The 20,489-nt window shown below is 38.9% G+C and overlaps 2 protein-coding genes across 6 annotated transcripts in view; one reads left to right on the forward strand and one right to left on the reverse strand.

The window, feature by feature from the left end:
- LOC310672041 (mucin-5B-like) overlaps positions 1-5,573 on the forward strand; it is a 62,875-nt gene extending 57,302 nt beyond the window's left edge. The window contains exons 44-49 of the mRNA XM_083428572.1: positions 345-467; positions 673-768; positions 1,966-2,094; positions 2,638-2,689; positions 3,262-3,373; positions 4,897-5,573. Of these exons, the coding sequence (XP_083284698.1) occupies positions 345-467; positions 673-768; positions 1,966-2,094; positions 2,638-2,689; positions 3,262-3,373; positions 4,897-5,071 (687 nt within the window). The 3' untranslated portion in view covers positions 5,072-5,573. The remainder of the gene's footprint in view (positions 1-344; positions 468-672; positions 769-1,965; positions 2,095-2,637; positions 2,690-3,261; positions 3,374-4,896) is intronic.
- A 5,491-nt stretch (positions 5,574-11,064) lies between these two features.
- Positions 11,065-20,489, reverse strand: part of TOLLIP (toll interacting protein) — a 34,431-nt gene continuing 25,006 nt past the window's right edge. For 3 of the 5 annotated variants that reach the window (XM_083425642.1, XM_083425639.1, XM_083425641.1), the window contains exons 6-7: positions 18,530-18,550; positions 11,065-14,424 (exon numbers count right to left, since the gene is read on the reverse strand). In XM_083425642.1, the coding sequence (XP_083281768.1) occupies positions 14,210-14,424; positions 18,530-18,550 (236 nt within the window). In that variant the 3' untranslated portion in view covers positions 11,065-14,209. The remainder of the gene's footprint in view (positions 14,425-18,529; positions 18,551-20,489) is intronic. The other 2 variants (XM_083425640.1, XM_083425643.1) reach the window with 1 other exon arrangement.

Consider the following 20,489-nt stretch of genomic DNA (forward strand, 5'->3'; position numbering starts at 1 on the left):
TGGCGTAACTATGGCAAACACAGTTGCAATATAAAACAGGAATTAATAGTTTAAAAATCAAGGATGTTTCCACAGAAGTATATTGGATTCTTAGAAACGTGGCTTCAAATATTTGCTCGTTTCTGTACCCACTTGGTGGCCTTGGATAAGTTGCTTTCATTCATCGTTTTTCTGTTCCCCGATTGCTTATTTAGAATATTAATGGAGTTCTTATAAAGTGAAATAAAGGAGTTGAAAACATTTTGTATGTTAGAAATCTTTAAAAAGAATTTGATATTTGGTTCACAAAGTTGCTTTATACACTCTGTTTATAAATACAACTGCTATTCTTTGACTTTTCTCAGGCTGAAATGCCTGTTCCTAGCAAGCCTTGTGAAACATGTGTCTGCAGCTCTGAAAAGGACCCAGACTCCAATACAAACCTTGTAAAATGTCAACCAGTTACATGTGATAAGGATTGCCAAGAGGTAAGCACAAATCTTTAGTTCCCCTATTACTGCTTCTTTCCCAACAGAACAATTCTAACTTACGTCTGTACACAAGTAAGTGCTATTGAATTCAGTGGGTCTTTTCCCAAACTAAGTGGGGTTGGGATTGCAGCCTTAATCATTGCAGGTGGCTGCCTCTTCCACACGTATCATGCATGGTTAACTTTTCCTGTCTGCCAAACAGGGTTACGAGTACCAGGTAGAAGCTGGGGAGTGTTGTGGAAAGTGTGTCCAGAACGCATGCATAATCAACATGAATGAAACCACCGAGATACTACAGGTAATTATGTATTCTCACTCTTCTTCTTTCTTTACCCAACTGACAATGATGATTGTAGGCGTTCTCAAGCATATTTTTTGCTCATTCTTGGCCTTCTTTTCAAATTGGGACACATGAATTTAGAGAACCAAAGTCTACACTGCATACACAAATAAACACTGAGGGGTCCAAGTAAATGACTGAAATGTGAACAGGCTAAGCTGAACAGGCAGTTCTGTGGGGATTTGAATGGTCATTCAGTATCTGTAAGCATGGCTCTCATGGCAGCAACTGTCTACCTGATATTTGAGAACTCATCTACGACTTAGCTAGAAGGTCAAAAGGAAAGCATGTGAAAGTTCTGTGGATTAAGGATCTAGTGAGCTGTGAGACATCAAACAAGGAAACACAGAAACTAGCACCCAAAATAATGGGAGTCACTTGCAGGAGGTGAAGAATCTGATCCTGCAAATAATCTGTTGCTCCCTAAATAGGTGGTGCCCAATCACAAAATAAAAAGCTAGCTAGTTAAACCTGATTATGCAATTGCCTGGTGTTTATCAAGCACTGAGGTCAAGCTGGGTCCAGTGAGATCCAAGTTGCCAGACTACCTGAGTTAGTGCTTAAATCAGGCGTGGGGAACTTGTGGCCCTTCAAATGTTGTTGGATTCTAACTCTCTTCAACCTCAGTGGTCAGCGATGATCAGAATTGTAGTTCAGCAACATCTGAATGACTGCGGGTTCCCTACCCCAGTTAATATTAGAATCAGTAGGACAAGGTAGAATTGTTCATTACCATTAATGTCATGTTTTGAATTGATTTAGTAGCATTTAAAAGCAGCCTTGACTGCTCTAAGTTCTGATTATTTCTCATCATTCAAATATATTTAGGATGTATTGGATTTGGATGTCAGGTGATGCAAGTTCAAATGTTGTTTTGGTAATGTGGCAATATATCTCACATGCAGTATATCTCACATGCAAAGCCAAAGCCCACTTACCTGCGTCTAAGAAAAAAATACCAATTTCCAACAAGCGTGTTTAGAATTATAACTACAGAGTTGCTATGGAAAATGAGGGTTAGAATAAATTGTGACATGTCCTGAACCAATGAGATGTGATTGTGGGCAGTGGCAATCTAGCTAATTTTAGAGTATATTTGGTATGCTAAAACTTGAAAACAAAACGAATAATGCTGTGTTTTATTCATGACAACAGCCTGGTGATATTTGGCCACCAGGAGGAAATAACTGCAGCTACTACGAATGTGAGCAAATGAATGATACATTCATTCTGGTCCAATCTAAAAGGAAATGTCCCATCATTCATCCAGAGGAGTGTGAATCTGTAAGTTTTCTTTTCCCCATTCTTAATTTATAATCATTTCTGCTCTAATTATGTTAAAGCTCAGACAATAAGTTCTCAAGCCGTTTTTGAGTAAGATATCATGTGCAATCACTGTCACCAGTTTTAAAATAATAAACAATACTTGTTTGTCAGACTTATCCTGGACAACGGATATAGGGACACTTGGGGGGTCTGTAAGGGCACGGTGCAAATCCAGTACAGTGGTACCTCGGGTTACATACGCTTCAGGTTACATACGCTTCAGGTTACAGACTCCGCTAACCCAGAAATATTACCTCGGGTTAAGAACTTTGCTTCAGCATGAGAACAGAAATTGTGCTCCGGCAGTGCGGCAGCAAGGGGAGGCCCCATTAGCTAAAGTGGTGCTTCAGGTTAAGAACAGTTTCAGGTTAAGAACAGACCTCCGGAACGAATTAAGTACTTAACCCGAGGTACCACTGTACTAGAAAGTTCCCACTTTTGCATGCAGCAGTAGTGTTTTGTTTTTTAAAACAACAACAACCTTCTTTTCCTGTTCTATAGCATGAACTTGAACTGACTCCTGATGGCTGCTGTGAAACATGTAAACCTAAAAGTAAGTGAAGTTTTTGCTTACCTTTTTGATCACTAGGGCATTTTACAACAAATGACTGAACAATACTGTGCCTAGGTCCAGCTTAACTCTATTTAGATTAAGAACCATCTCCTATTATCTAACCTTCTTATATTGTTTGAGATGGAGAGAAGCCTCTTCTGAAACCTGCAGCTGTAGTTTGTCCTACTTATTTTTGCTGAAAGTCTTGTTTTGCACTGAGTCTTCATAAGATGAGTCTGTTGGATCAAGCTTATGGCCTATCTAGTCCCGCAGCCTTTTCTCACAGTAGCCAATCAGATGCCTGAGGGAAGCAGCACAGCAGGCAAGTAGCAAACTATGGTTGCTTTGAAAAACAGACCTACCTACAAGAAACTGTCTATAAATAGCATTTAGCAGAGTGCTATCTATTACTAAAGACCTAAATTAAGCCTACCCTTTGATGCCATATGTCTATATGACTCTTTTGTTCTGTAGCTCATCTGTAGCCAGAGGTAGAAATCCACATCAGTGAACATTATGACATGATATTTATTGATTCCCCCCCCCCCCGCACACACCTCTTTTTCTTTCAGCGAATGACTGCAAGGTTCACAAGAACCAAACTCTTATACGTCAGAGTGAATGCATATCTTCTGAAGTTGTGGAACTGACCTACTGTGAAGGGGCTTGTCCAAGCTCTTCAAAGTAAGTGACAAAAAGTCCTATCCATTTATCCACGTCATTTTGGGATATTCAAGTCATACCAAGCAGAAAATTACAAAGGTCCTCACAGTGAATTTCATATGCATTTTGAAGCAGGAGCACTCTCAGCTCTTGTATGTGAATACACCAGTACGCTGATTACATTCTGTCATTATGACAATGTACACAGAACCCTAGTTTGTTAAGGGTGCTGGAAATAGTAACTCTGGGAGGGGAATATAAACCAACCCCAGGATTGTTTTTTGGGATGAAAATTTGCTTTCAATGCATGGTGTGTATGTAGCATCTATCAGTGCCATTATTTCCCTTCAGCTTGCTGCTTGGGCTCTCAAAATTGCATTGTGTCCCTAATATAAAAAACCAGGGGAGAAATCCAGTGTCACTGCAGTGGATGCAACAGGACTTCCCCTTCCTCTCCTCCTCCCTGTGCCCCCTCAAATTTGTTGTTTAGGGCCCCCAAGCCCTCTGGAACAGACTTTAGGAGTGCACAGGAGACTGGAGTGGGGAGCAGAGGAAAGGGAAGTTCCCATTTGCAGACATGAAAGTCCATTGCACAACAGGATGCTGAATTTGGTTTAGTCCCAGATTCAGAAATAATCTTCACCAGAGCTGGAACATGAAGTGTTGTACATGTGATCATTTCCTGTGTGTGTATTAACTGCCAGTCATTGAATAAAAGACTGTCATCCTGATTCTACACTTTACACAACTACATACAGGAGAAATGATGTATTCTTTATTATTGTTATTTTTACATTTGGGACAAACTGTACTAATTTTAGTGTGCTTTATTCAAAACATTAGAAGCAAAATAAATATACAACAGTATTTCAATCATTCTTATTAAACAACAGACAAGTTGTAAGTGGGTTGGATCACTATTCCAATTTAGACACTGCAGCATTCAGGTGCATTAATTTCAAACACCCAGACTCACAAAGTATCTTGTTTCCATGTACTTGTTTCCCTGATTTTCCGTCTATCCATGTGGCAGAACTAGAGAATCCTGATCTGTGCACAGATTCTTCAATCTATGTGTAGGAACATTGGTTTGTTCCTACAGGAATATTGGAGGGGCAATCCCAATCCATAACACACTTTTATTTCCCCAGATCTGTTTCCCTTCCCATATTCTGGTTTGGAAGTAAAACTTGAATCATGTGAAAGGAAAGTGTTTTATGTAGACGTAGCCTTTTGCATCCCCACTCCTCCACTCCTCATGTTGCTTTGGTTCCTCCCTTGGTTTGGTAGCATGTTGAGGACCAAATTGCTCATGAAACAAAAACTATAAATAGAAGCTTTGAAAGCAAACACATTTCTTTAAAATCAGCACTTCACCTAAGCCTGTTTTGATAGGCAAAAACCTCCTGCTCTTAAAGCCAATCATTGGGATTTGGTAAATCTAAGCTGGGAATAGTGAGATCTAACAGTGAGCCTAGACTGCTAAATGTGGCAGAGTCACATTTTCAGGAAAACTTCTAATCTAATGTATTTCACTTGGACAGGTATTCCAGTGAGGCAAATGCAATGCAACGTGAGTGTACCTGCTGCCAGGAGCTCAAGAGCCATAGGAGAAAGGTGACCTTGACATGCCAGGATGGCAAAAACATTGACTATGACTACATCTACGTGGACGAGTGTCAGTGCATGACTGCGTGCATTCCACAATCCAAAATTTAGCTACAGGAAGAGGAAAAAGTAGTGAATTTGCATTCGTCACAGGAAAAAGAACCCAACATGTTCCAAAGCAGCTGAAACGAGTCGCCATCTAAATGCTACTTCATGTCTCTCACTATGTCCCTGAAAAGGTCAATAGTAGCCTTTTTCTTGGTCAGCTGCCTAACCAAATTAATGTTCTATTTCCTGCATGATCATTTTTGGTCATTTTGGCTAGCTATTTACAAAAACAAGTGCATTTAGAAAACCCTCCAAGGATCCCTATAAATATAATAAAATGATAGAAATGTATAACATTGTACTGTAGAAAACTAAACTTCTGCTTCAAATTTTCTGTGCAATGCTGTTTATTTTTTGGCAACTATCTTTTAAATTACTGAGCAACCTTTGCTACAGAAGGAGTGTTTTGTATAGTGTCAGCAGGCATGTGATTTTGACAAAGATAAAACTGCTTTCCTTTTCACTCTTGTTTCTTAAGATTAATAAAAATTTAAGCATGTTTCAACTTTGACATCTGCCGATTTCATTCACTGGGCATTGACATCCCTTAAGTCACACCACACAGGGGTATGATTCTGTTGTTTGGGACACCAAAAAGGATGGGGCCCAGCTGTAGTCTCTCAGGGTGCTTTTGGGCTTTGTATGGATGTTTTTTCTACCCAGTTGCAAAGTGCAAAGCAATAGCTAAATCTTCTTTATTTTAAGCAGCATTTGAAGATTATCATTACATTACAATGTTGTTTTACAAATTTTTTTATGCCATTTTTTTCTCGAGCCATCCTGGGCTCCCTTTGCGGAAGAAGGGCAGGTTATAAAACTGAAATAATAAATGATTAATGATTGGAATTTTTAATTTAAATAGTTCAATCCTATTTCATTCAAAGTAAGAAATTTATCATTTCAGTAAATTCAGTATATGCACCAAATTCAGTACAGACCATCCTCAAACCTTCCTCTCCTATGCTACCGAGCTTCAAACCAATCTCTTGAGCTGTTTTCTAAACATAAGCCATAGAACTACAATCTCCCTACCCTGCATTTCTCATTTTACTGTGAGAAATGTGATTCGGCTGGTTCATTCTACTTAATGCTCTTCAGGTCAAATGTAAAAGCCTTTGGTGAAACCTATTTTTAACAACTATAAAGCATTGCTGAGCCCTGCAACACAGGGAAAGACACTCTGTAGAGCAGGGGTTGGCAAGGTTTACCTGGGCCGGTTCACTCCAGCGGAGATCCCTCTGCAGATTGTAAGCGCATGCACCTGCATTTCCCAGCGTCTGCGCAGACGTGGTTTTCAGAGCTGCGGATGAGTCCCTGCACTGCGCTGTTCTGGTTTAGTGCAGCGCGCGGGGACTTGCCGAGCGGGCAGCTCGGTTCAGGGGCGGCTCGTGGGCCGGTTAAATGACCCCCGTGGGCCACTTGTGGCCCATGGGCCTTAGGTTGCTGACCCCTGCTGTAGAGCAAGGAAACACTGTCCTCTCTACCAGCATGTTAATCTTCACGCTGGATTGCAGCCTTTAACAGATTCAGTTTGCTGTTCCCCTGCTGTGAAAGGCAGTAGAATGTTTTGCTGCCTGAGGCACCCCCCCTTTCGCTGAAACTCAGTGAGAGTGGAGATATTCCGCAAGGCCTTGCCATTCATCTTCCCTGCACTTCTTGCACCGCCTGTGAAGAGTGCAGCCACTGTTGCCTGCTGCTCTCCTATCTCCTATGTTTAACCTCACCTTCTGCACATCGGGGTTTCCCTGGTCCGCCTCCAGTTGCCTCAGGCGGCAGTGGTGTGAAGGAGGGAGTGCAACTTGTCTCCCTTGTGGCTGCTGAAAAACTAAAAAGGGAAATGCCTTTTCACAGCCGCTGCAGCCATCAAGTTACAAGGAGGAGGAAGCTAGCACTGGCAGAAGGAAGGCCTGGAAGAGGCAGAACCATGCACAGCAGCAGCAAAAAAAGTGCTGGGGAAGCAGCAGCAGCATTTTCTGTTTTGCCTCAGGTGGCAAAATGTCTTTGTCCAGTCCTGCCTCCTGGATTCAATAATGTTTCAGGGTTTTCTGATCCATGGGAGAGTGTCAAATACATTCAAAACTGAAGGTATGGAACTCACAAGGAAATGTTTCTTATACACTGTTCCATACTGCAGCAACCATCCACCTAGCACTGACTACATGTTCACAAAGAATTTAAAAGCAATATCCACTTCATTAGTCAACAGAAAAAATCTCAGTGGTGTGCAAACTTCTAGTGAGTGAAATGCTTTAGGTTAGAAGAAGACAAGATGGAAACCCCATTCTATAGTTTTTTAACAGTCTTAAGAGGATGGAGAATCGTGGACTTAAAATACAATTCTAAGAATTTTTACTCGAGAATAATTCCAACTAAACTGAATTTAATTTGCTTCCTAGTGACAGGTGTACATAGGGCTACAGCCTCAATGGGGTTAGATTGTGCTTGATGCATTGGTCATATGCTTTGTTCAGTTTCCTGGATAGGGAATGGCCAGAATTATATGATAGGAGTAAAGACTGATGGAGACTCGAGAGTTGCATATTAATGTGCAGTGCCTCATGCACTTTTTAAAGAACAATGGAAAGCCTTCCAAAAGCAGCGAAAGCCCAAATCGGGTATTATTTCATATTCACAGTAAAGATATTCTGATCCACTTTCTCTTTTAACCAATGGTACAAAATCAGCATTCTTCCTGAAAGCCTCAAAGCAACAACAGTTGCTATGTTCTAGCATCCTGTATCTCTGAATCGAAGGGTGTTTTTATGGAGATCCAGACACACTGGAGCCCTTGTTGTGGCCATGTTGTTCGCTTACAGCCAACTGTGTTGCAACACTATATTAATTAAGTTCTTCCGATTTTCTCAGCTGGTGTAATGATTATATTCAGTGAGTGGTGGTGACAGCAGCAAGCCTTCAATCTGAAAGAACAATTCTGGTGCCTTTGACTGAGCTAATTGGTTATGATGTTCATTTAATATAAGGAAAGCACGAGGATTCATGTTTCCTTGCCTAGCTTATAATGAAACACGCAGGCCTCGAAATGACATCTAGATTACATTACAGGAGGCGATGCCCTGAGGTCAACAACAAGGAACACGGCTCTTTTGCCTCCATGCTGAGCAACACTGCTGAAACTCTTAAGTGCCACATAAAACAATCTCCTACTTCTTTTGAAGTAAAACACACCCATGAGAGATAATGGGAACCCTTTTGAGTTCATTTTCTGCATTTTGTAATTATTTTCATCAAAGAATTAGAAAAAACATTAACACAGAACTTAATACTTAATCCAACTGGCTTATTTTTTATTTTTTTAAAAAGAAGCTGCAAGAGTCATTAAGATGTCAAAGGTACCACCAGGACGATGAGCTTCTGCAGTTATTGTAAACAGGACATAGCTAGGGTGTGGCAAGGTGGGCCCCTGCCAGGGGTGAAGGTGTTTGGGGGGTGCAAAAATATGTCCATAAATATAAATATTGATTATTGCCTCTTAAGAAATGGTTTTAAATAGAGGGTGACTTGAATGGGTGGAGGGGTATGTGGAGGAGAGGTGGAAGAGTTAACTTGTCCATGGTTAAGGGGCGCAATCTGGAGGGTTCTGCCAGGGCACAAGATCACGTAGCTATGGCTCTGCAAAAGACTTCCAAGTTAGTAATTATGCTTCAAGGCATAATCAGATTTATCACTTCAGTTACCAAAAACATTCACTCACCTCATCAAGAATATTCACTGAGAACTTTTTCCTTTTAGTTTCAACCTATGGCACCCTAGGCAATTATTATTTTTCCTGTGTAGAAATTGTTTCAATTCTATTTACAGCAGAGGAATATTGGGTAACATGAAGGAAAACATTACCATTTTGGAATGTAGTGGATGACTGAGGGGGAAAAAAGGTTGGGAACAGTCCTGCTGGATTACACCAAAGGCCTTTCCAGTCCAGAATCCTGTTTTCCACAGAGCCCATACAAATGCCCTTGAGAAGTTAGTCACCACACTGCTCACCCCTACTAACTCTATATTGTTTATAAGCCTATTACCAAAGCAAAGATCCCAATACTAATCCTGGGGAGCTTTACTTTCCACATCCCTACAGTTAGAGATCAATTTATTTCCAAAACTTTGAATACTGCTACTTAAAACAATTCCTGATCCATAACAGAACCTCTTCTGTTATTTCCAGATTCTGTCCTGAATTGTGTCCGTTCAATTTTTCCCCTTCTCATTTTTGGAACTTGTTATTGAAGGAAAAACAAGTCACTATTGATTACCTAAAAGTAAAAAAAAGTAAAAATGGAAGTATAATTTATGCACTCCCTTCAGAAAGTAGCTCTTTTCCTCTTCCTCCTCACCATTTTGCCCATATTATTTTGCTTCAAAAGATGGCAAACTCTTCTGGCCCAGGGAATATCAGAAAGCCATTTAAGCATCGTTTGCATTACGCCACTATTAATCTTGACAGGATATTGTGTCATTTACTGGAACCACTTCAGGCTTGATTAGAGCAAAACAATATGCTTTGGGAGACTAGCACATGAGGGAGGGGAGATATAATTTTCTTCCCATGTAGCGAGCTTGTAATCACTACCAAGGAAGCTCTATAGGGCTCTTAGGATTATAATGTGGAATAGGTAGTTTCAAATATTTTACCATCATGAAGCTCTGCTAAGAGCCATCTACACAACTCAATTAAACTGAATTACTAATGTAATTACCACCAAAGGCTTGCCTGAAGCACTAAGTGCACAAGGACAACTTGTGGTGTTGTTTGCTTCTCAAAGCTCAGGAGCAAAACAAAGTGCATGTCAGATGACTGAGGATGTCTCCATGTAACTGCTCACACTAGTTTCACCATGTGGTTTGGTACCTGAGTATACAATCTTGCAATAAAGACATGCCCGATTGTGCGAACTGTTCAATAATTGAGATGTGACAGATGTTATTCATGCAATTTGCTCTTTGATTTTATTATATATATATTAAAAGCCATTGTTAAAATTGCTTTTCCGGGAAACAGGTATTTAAATTAATGTACTACTGAAAATACCTGGAGGTGTTAATTTAAAACAACTCTGATTTCATCTGATATCCTACCAACATATAGACTATAACTGAAAAAATAAAACCAATGTCTGGATAGGCAACCTTTCATGGAGTAAATTCATCGTGTAGTCCAGTACTAATCATCCCATTTCAGATATGTACAATTAATTTCAATGCATTATCTTCCCAATTATGCATGCTTAATTATGCATGCAGTCATAAATCTGTCTATTTCATCCACTTTTCCACATTTGCACACAATTGCACTTAGGACGCACTATTCCCCAAACGAGATCGTTGGAGTGGAGTATCACAAACAATGATATACAAACAGTGCTGTAAGACACTCCAGCTCATCAGCAGCAGAGAGAGGTAATGTATAAAGTGTTAAGGGTTGTAACACAGGCACATGCAGCCTACAAATTATATTAAATTGCATGATCACTACTAGACAGTAGTAATAAAAGTTTAATTTTATAAAATACCCCTTTCCTGAGTACTGCAATTTAACTTCATTTTATTTGCCCCACAAAACCACCCTGTGTGGCAAATCCCTCTTATTCCTGTTGTATTAACCAAGAAACTGAGGGAGAAAATATGACTTCACAAGAACAGCAGTGTGACTGAAAGGAAGAATGGACTCAAACCTCTATCTCCTGGGTTCATCTGCAACACCCACCAGCCACTTCACCACACAGATTCTTAAATGATTCACTCTCCTTCAAACAAACTATCCTTGCAGTATGGATATTCCACTAAGTATAAACAAATACCAGGAAAGCCTCTGTGGCCTACAATATTTTGGGTTGTGTTTTACTCAATGTAGCAACAGACTTAGGTTAGTCCTATTAGCTTCAGTGAGTAACAGCTGGATTTAAAAATTGTCTACATTTCACTTAATATAATTCCTAGCCTCTGGAACATAATGTCGCCTATTAAAAACAAACACTTTCCCATGGTTTGGTACACATTTATTAAATTAGATAGAATGGGATAAAATATTTTACAATGCAAGAGACAAACATCTGAACCTCAATACAGTAAAAAACAATGTCTTCAGAATTATTACAGCAAAACATCCTCTATACAGTATTACAGGTCAGTCAACACAAGCAATAATATCTGCAAAGGGAAACACTTGGAACCATCAGCACACACTCACACAGCAGTAGAGAAGAAGGTGGCAAGCATCTAGCTAGACAAAAGTATTCCTGTATTTAACCCACTTTCAGGTCCTTGGCAGGTTTGAAGCTAGTGCAGTCTTCAGCAGAGTTCTTCCGGCTGTGGAGGAATGCTGTGCCAGATGCACAAAGCTGAACATGCTGTTCATTTAAACGGAGCATATGAGAAATTGTATTGAGAATTGTGCGTTGCACAGCATTTCTTTTATTTGACAGGTGACTAGTGCATTTCAGCTCACACATCAGCAATTTGCACCCCAATCTTATTCCCATTGATCTGGAGGCAAATTTCATTAAAATCCATGGGGATTACTTCCAAACACGTTTGAAGGATCGGGGGAAATCCCGCTAGTTATCAAGAAAAGATATGCATATAACTGTAGCCATGCTTGCATTTACCCCTTTCAACTTTAATGATACATAGTAGTCATTGAATGCAGGACATTAATTTAATACAGGACTGTGTGTTGTCATTGTTTTCTTCATGATAGAGGAACATGTTAATAGCAATCTATCATATTTACTTCCCATGTTCTTCGATGGTTCTCTCTGCTGTATTGTTTAAAAATGCAGCTTAACAACCACCACTAAAGCTTCCCAGACTTTTCAAAGGTCTCATATCCTTGTACCTTCCAGAAACTGAATTTAGTCATAACACTCCCATTCCTATTCATGTCTTTACTGTGGAAGTGCATTCTCAACTGTTTGCACTGTGTTTACAATTAAGGATCTTCCCTAAACTAAAAGAAACCCTTTAAAACCATCTCCAGAATAATCTTAATAATAATTCTGTTTAAGTACTTGGATGTTGTTTTCTAGAACTACACAGTCCATTTTATTCTATGGGTATAATGCTACAGCAGATTTTTCCAAACATCAAATTGTTATTCCAGACTTTCTGCTGAGTACATCTGAGTTCTCAAAATATATTAGTTCACAAATACCACAAGACTTACCTGTACTATGATGCTACTGACAATGTATGCCATTAGATAAAAGTTTGATCTGAAAGTATTGTAAAATATGAAGAAAGTACCCAAGCTAATTTTCTGATGGACACACAAGCTTCTTCGGTCTAGAGCAGCCCTTGTCAGTCTGGTGCCCTTTAGATGTTTTGGACTACAACTGCCCAAAGCCATGCTGGCTGGGAGTTATACAAAGCAGCTGGAGGGCATCAAGTTGTTAAAGACTGATCTAGAGGATGTTGTAAAATACACACATTGCAGCAGATTGTATTCATGTATTTAAAAAGCAACAGAAGGATAGGAAGGCGGAGGAGGGAATAAATGCTCACAGATGCAAATCTGCTAGCTAAATGGAAGGATACATACGTTTTAAGCAACAAACAGAAAAAAACACACAAATTTTTGGTACTGTATTTAAAAATCATTTCCTCCCCTATATTTTAATCATTAAAAAAATAAATATTTGAACTATAAGCTGGCTGTGCCAGGAGTACTTATGATGATATGATGAAGTATTCTAGTGGACCATTTTTTGAATGCTTGCAGGAGCGGAGCAGGAATTTGGGGGGGAGGACAAAAAACATGCACACTTTTTTTCTAAAGTGATAAAAGTCAGAACCAATGTGAGAGTCTGAACTGTGTTCAAACACTTGAGAAAGTACAAAGTATGGCTGGCAATTACAGAAAGTAATTAAAATGTTTTAAACCCATCAATAAGCCAAACAGCACATTTAGAAAAAATGTGCATATTAAAGTGCATTATTTTGCTTTTTTGCCAAAAAAGAAAGGAACTGATTAAACAGATAAACATTTGTTCTCTTCTACAGTTCTGCAGGTCTAACAATACACAATGAATATGTACAATTCCCCTCTTCCAACATACTGGGATTGTATTTTAAATTTGGTTTGCCTCATTTGTGACAATGGATTCTTTCACATGCCTCAGTTTTGATGGAATTAAGGCCAACTGGTACTCAATGAGTAATGACTGTGTATATCGTACTGGTATTATGCCTTGAATTATTTTTTTTTCAAAATGGAAAAATAGAAGATTTCATCCATAACAAATGATTATGGATGAAAAATGAAAATTTCTTTTAAAGCATTATTATTATTTTATGGTAACTGATCATAAGGACATTTATTAAAATGTGATGCCAAATTTTCCCAAGTATAAAATCTTTATCTTTTTGAATGTCTCACAAATGTAGAAGCAAGGACAGTGCAAGTAAACACAATAGCATATTAGGAAATAACCCTGTTCCTCCAGTCTTTGCTACTGTGGCCCGAGAAACAATTAACTTCAGATTTCAGATGCACAGCAGCACATCCAATAAGAGTAGCTATCTCTAAACAAACAAAACTCAACAAATATATTGCATTGGTGCCCGATTAATAGGTTGAGCAATGGAATCTCTCATTAGAAAGATCACAAAAGTTACAGGAAAGCCAGTTTGTCTATACTAAGAATTGTTATAAATTGCTGAACCTGCTGAAGGGCACTGTGTAATCACTTTTCAGACAAATATTATTTTGATAGGAGGGAACTTTTAAGAAAAACCCCTGTTGAACAACAGTCTGCTGTGATCACTCAACCTATACTCTATCTCTTATGTCAACAGAATGCATAGTGTCAAAACTAGGTGAATAAGCTTGTGTGTGTTTGTTTTCCAAAATGGGGGAAGGAAAAAAAGCAGCATAGATGCTCCAACTCCACCTCTCAAACCAATGCAGCCATACATGACAGAACTGATATATTAATAAAAATGGCTGAGATTTCTATAGAACATATGTAAAAACAAAATGTGCAAATGTCCAACAACCACCACCAACAAAATGGGAACACAATCTCTCAGACAGGATGTTTTCACAGGAAATTCTTCCTCTACCTAAATCCCTGGGCTTGGCAAATCAAAAGTAAGGGTAACAATGAAGATGGAAAATGAGCAGATGGTCTAAGATTCCTCTGCAATTTGAAGCAAGGAATTGATAGCAGCATCCTTGTTCCCTCTCTGGGCTTCTAGCACTGAACGGATTACTTCTCTGTCCATGTTGGGGAACATGTCCTGGATAGATTTTAAATCCTCTTCATTACATACATGCTGAGGGTTGACAGCGGGAGGTGGAACTGCCACAGGTACCATGCCTGGGTTACAAACGGTAGGCATTCCTGGAAAATAGAGAGAGACAGTTGAGGAAGACTGGCAAGTATTTTTTAAAAATGATGAAATAGCTTTCAAATACCATCAAGCTCATGGAGTTAAAGCACAGTTAAGACAGAGATAGGGAACCAGTGGCATTTCAGATGCTGTTCAAGTCCCAGTCAGCAGCATCAATGACCAGAGATGATGGAAATTACAGTTCAACACCATCAGGAGGACCAAACATTCCCCATCCCTAGGTTAATACGACCCTTAGGCCTAACTTTCCACAAGTTCAAAGTGTTTAGTGGGTAAAACCTTCCTGTTTAGTAATGGTATTGTGTTCTAGATGTAAAATCACAGACAAACAAACACAAGAATCAACTATTTTAATTAAAGAGCCCGTTTGCTATTTTGGAAAATTAGCTATTTACAAGACTGGAAGTTGCCAAGCACCTAAAAACTGGCTACTAATGCCAAAAATCTGAAAAACCTGGTTAGTCCCATGCAGTCCTTGTGCTTAAACAGAAAATACTGCCTCCTAAATATTTCACGCTGGATTCTATTAATACAATTCCTGCCCCTAACCTTAAGTTTAGATAGTGAACAGGATTTTGCTATAAAAAGGTAACCTTGAACCACAGATAAATGCATCAGTATCAGCCACAATTTGCACTACTGGAGAGGTAATAATGATATTGAAGACACAAGATGTTAATGATTCCACTAGCTGATATTGTTAGCAAGAGGTGTTCCTACCATCTTGATGTTACAGCCAGTAAAAGCAAAAATCAGAACAAATGTTTTTGATTGGAAATCAAATGTATAAATTAATTGATTTGTTTTTAGTCACTATATAGACTAGGTGATAACTCCATCGTTGACAAAATGCAATATAACTATCAGGACTGTGAGAAGAGGTCATTGCGAAAACTATTTGGGAGAAGCTGTTGAAGTTGCAGAAAATGTATAATGCATAAATGTATAATATAATATTCAAATTAGCTGCAATCCAGACTGCCAAAAGTCCATGCTGAATTCTTCAGATTATTCTGTGACCTCATGCAAAGTTGCACAAGCCTGTAGATCAGCAGTGAGGAATCCGTGGCCTGCAGGCAATCAAGTGTGGGTCAGGAAGACACAGTTAGGCAAAAATGGTTTTTTGCAAGTGCTAACCATTAGGGGATCACCAGAGCTTCTGTATACATCATTATGCAAGGCACAATGACCCACTGATCCTTCCCACTTCTGTGCACAGTTATGCAAGTACCAACAATCAGCAGTTCCTCAAGGTGGTGCGTCAACAGCATTATGCAAAAATGTATCACCTGACATTAAGTGATTGACAAGTGGATAAGCTGCCTCTCATACTTTGCCCATGATGGGTAGGGGAAATAAGGAGCTTTGGCTGCCAGCTGTCTCCAGTTTCCCAACCCAGCTCTAGATAGATGTATACTCTTGTCTGGCACAACTCAGTTCTTAAGAGTACACTTGTGTGAGTCTAAAAGCTTTCTTCTATTATTTAAGACATTTGATTAGACTAATAGTAGTAGTATAACTGAATTTGTTGTGATTTTCATTCTGTGCAAGAAACAAAGCTCCTAATAATCTGACAATCAATGTGGCCAATTAAAGTAAACGTAACATTAAAATTATTTTCTTATCACAAGACAGACACTTCAATTATTTATGAAATAACCTACCTGAATTAAAACTGATCAACACTAGTACTGAATAATACGTACTTCAATGTACACAGAGTTGTTCATTGATGTTATTTCCTACTTACAAAGGATGTATTTCAAATTTTATGAAACAGGTTTGGTCTCAATGCACCAGCATGGCTGCAGCAAGAAGCATTCAGGCATAAGCACTGGCATTTAATAAAACATAAATGCAAAAATGGCAATGTGTTTGATAATGCACACTGGCTATTTACAAACAAGCAATGAAAACTGTCTTGAAAATAAATGTATTCGAGTTGTACAGAAAATACTGCAGAATTGAAAACAAAATTCTAGTACAGTCAAGTGCCTTCATATCCCAGTACCCTAACCCCCTCAAAATTTCCTAAGGAAAAGTTAAAGCTATCAATGTTTATCAGTGGAACAGATTCAAATGCCACAAACAGGAGGGGGTAGAATCTAACTTTCATGAGCATCTCTGTATCTTACTTAAAATGCTGCTCCATACTTTCTTTATCTTTTAGAGACTTTCTTCTGTCAATACCTATGATGGAGGTCAGAGATAATTCCGGGACAGATAAAAATGCTAACAGTTGCATTATATCCCCCAACTCCACCCTGTGCCTGCTCCCAAATTCTGGATATTGAACATTTTACTAAATGAGAAAAGAGACACTTGACTGGACATTTTTATACTGCAGTTAACAGTGAGGATGTCACAATACTCCTTCTGATTTCAAGTCATACTGTGTTGCACTATGGGCCACAAGATTTTACAAAGGAGAAAGGGGGAATGCAGCCTAAGTAGCTTTCACTCCCCCCCCCCCATTTTTATGGCAACATGACAAACAGGACTTGCAAATCACTGCTGCAATAAAGCCAGATAGTTACTGGAGCTTAGGATCTCCTCAGAGGTAATTGACAAGTCCCATATTACAGTCAGTGTTGGGTAGCCCTGATGAAATTGACTTGAAAGTAGTTATTTTGATAGAAGCAAATTAGCAGGTTCTGTCCCTTGCCCCCAAGTTGATAAAAAAACTAATCTGTCACTGAAGCATATTGACCAAGTGTGTACGTTCCAGATCACAGTCAAATGGGCATTAAGTACCCAGTAGCAGTTTTGTGAATGCAATCTGTTTTTAGGCAGCTTGGAAAAGCCAGGTTGATAACTCTTCAAAACTGAGCTTATCTGTGGAGCAATTGATCAAAAGCAAAGATGAAAGCAGATGCTTTAAAATCTAATAGGCAAGCAAATTAATGGCAAGATGGTTTGCTGGAGAACCCAATGGGATATGATTTTTGCCCTTCCACAGCTTTACAACTTTTAATTTTAAGATTGTTTGGTGTTGTAGCACAACCACCATCCTCCTCAGCACAGAAATCCAGAACCAAGGTAAAATGGTTGCAAATGGAAACAGTTAAGCTTGGGCATTAAATTGGCCATGCTCTCACTTGAACTAGGCCCAGATTTAGCATAGGAGGCAATGTAAGAAATTCATGGTTACTTTGAAAACTCTGTGCCAATGCCATGCCTGCTCAGGAAAAGCCTTTTCTGCAACTGAAACAGAAGTCATCTTTGAAAACAGCATAGGGCAGGTCCTGAACACAGAACGTGTACTGAAACATGGTAAAAAAATGGTACAGACTAGTGGAAGACAAGGTACTGTCTGACACGCCTTTCTTTTGTTATTATGTTCAAAAGGGACTAGACATGCTAGAGGTACCACCTCTTAGTTCACAAAGTCCTTTCTCCAGCCCAGAGTAGGAAAACAAACATTCAGGTACTAGCCCTCCTTTCAAAGAGTGACCACAAGCATGGAAAAGCTACTTTAATTTATTTCAAGGATTATTTGTACTGTGTGTCCTCTGACAGCAGCTATCTCTTCCCTAAGGTAGAAACAATTCTGCTAGGTTCATCCCTTTCCTACTCAAAAGTGCACAAGTTCAGACTCCTTCAAATTCACAAGACAAGTGATAAATAACTTTTAAACTTTGGAGCCTTATTGCAAATGCAAGCAATTTCTTTTATTAAAAATAAGTGAAGTCATACAAATTTCCAGGGGTAAGTCTGTCAGATGATGGAGTGATAAATGAGTATGGAAAAAGTGAGGACACACAACTTAATGCTAATATATATATTCATGTCATCAAGAACACTAATGGAAAGTTTGGAAACTTCTGCCAACTTTAAGATAAATAAGCCTAATATTTGTAATAACAAAATTTGTTATTATATGAAGAACTACCTTCCATTTTTCTAACACATTTTTGTTTCCCACTGAAATCACATAGGATAAAATAAATAATTCTGAAATTGGTGTATTGTGACATCCACCTGCAATTTCTTGTATTGCAACATATTGCATACAAATAAAAAGCAGTTTGCATGATCTCATGCATAATTCTTGTTCCTGTTGAATGGGATGCAAAAAGAATTAAGAAGACTTACCCAGAGCCAAGTATTCAAGCCCTGAGGACAGGTGAAAGTGTGGGAAAGGAATAAAACATGGAAAACAGGCATTATTCTACTTAATGCTAGGAAATTTCCTCCAAGGAGATTGAATTCGGACACATTACAGATTTTAGATGCCAGGATTTTGCCTGCTGTTTCAAACAGCAACATGCAACCCTATGAATATTTCCACTAACACATCTAGTGATCTACACTTACCCAATGTCATTACATCCTATGAAATCATTAAGTAATGTCCACCATTTCCATTTTATGGACACCATACTGTCCCAAATTGTATATTTCTCTTCTTTCCATATCATTAGAGTTCCTTTCGTCCTAGTTTCTGCCACACATAAGCCCACTTCTTTACATCTAGCCACCCTTATATTTCACGTGGTAAAAGGAATGGGGGAAGTAAGATTCCAACAATGCCAAACATGAAGAATAAGTTTCTTAATTCAAGTTGATTACTTTGATGGGTGGGTAGAGATCCAAAAAATAATTCCAGTTTATAAAAATTGTTAGAAGAAAACCATTTCTACTATCCAAGAATAAAGACTTCTTAGACCTCCTCCTGAGAATGTGGAAAACCTAACTTCTACAAATAACATAACTAAATACATATTACAATTTAGGTATTGCTGTCTGCAGCTGGAAGATCATGATGACACCTGGTGTCCAACCTTTTTACTGCATATGTACTACAGAATTTTAGAAGATGCATTTTATCTAATTAATTGCTGAAACCTTTGAAAATGATGAGTCAATGGGACTGAATAGATGACATTCTGTACTTCATCCATCACACATACTGTTTTTATTTTGTGTGTGTGTGTGTGTGTGTGTGTGTGTACACAACAGAGAGGGTGGACAACAGGGTATCTCTTCACTGCTTTACAAATATTTAATGGCATCACAGGCTGTTTTGCACAGCCCCTTTTCAATCCATCTCTGCTTACTCTTCCTGCCAAGGTACAACTAATCCTAACCCCTTTGTGCCTATATCCCCCCTGCTAAGTATCTGTTTCCTCAGCATGATAGCATCTTATCCTGTTCCTAGATCACAAACACCCGGTTAATTGATGGCAACTGCAAAGCCACACATTTGCAGTTCACAGCTATGAGTGAAGTGTCCCTCATCAGCAAAAGCCTTTGGCTCTCTACATAATCTGATCTTTAGGTCCAGTCTCTAAGTCTGCAGTCACACAGATCAGTCAGCATCAAGACTCTTTCAAATCAATTTAAGTCTTCTCACTCACCAAGTGGTATCTCTTTCTTCCTTATTTTAGAACCTAAGCCAAACCTCAACCACTCTGCATGCTTTATCTATCACGTCTTCCCAGCAATCAAGCAGAGTACCATCCAATCTTGCAATATGGTTTAAGTGACAACTTGTCATAATGACTGGGGCCGATAGGTGTTGCTGTCTATGGTGTTATATATGGAAGGCATCACACTGGCTACCGATGGCCTAGGTACCAAAGGCTAAATTCTGTGAAAGTGCCAGAAATTTTTACACTTCTCAGTCCTTGCAACAGACCATGCAAAGGCTGAATGAAGTTGTACATCATACTAAGAACTAGACAGCAATGAACCATTCTTCTCAAATATGTACTGCATGATTCTGATACATACTACATTATTCGCTGTAACAAGACACCCAGAGGAGAAATATCACCAATGCATAAGCTGAATAAAGATTGCAGAGCTATTAACAGGACATCTGGATCTCATTCATAACTGAGGCTTGAAGAAGCACACTACTGAAGCTTTGTAAGCATGATAAAATACATGCTACTGGCAATGTAATATTTATTCATTCACTGCAGAAACACTCCATGCACATATGCAAGACAATGTACATACCCTGCTCTTCAATTCATCAAAATATAAGGTAACTGAGTTTTTCAATACTACAAAGTTATGCCCTTGTTTTTACAATACTGCAAGTTGC

Source organism: Podarcis tiliguerta (genome assembly GCF_965153285.1).
Source record: "Podarcis tiliguerta genome assembly, chromosome: 1".
NCBI classification, from domain to species: domain Eukaryota; kingdom Metazoa; phylum Chordata; class Lepidosauria; order Squamata; family Lacertidae; genus Podarcis; species Podarcis tiliguerta.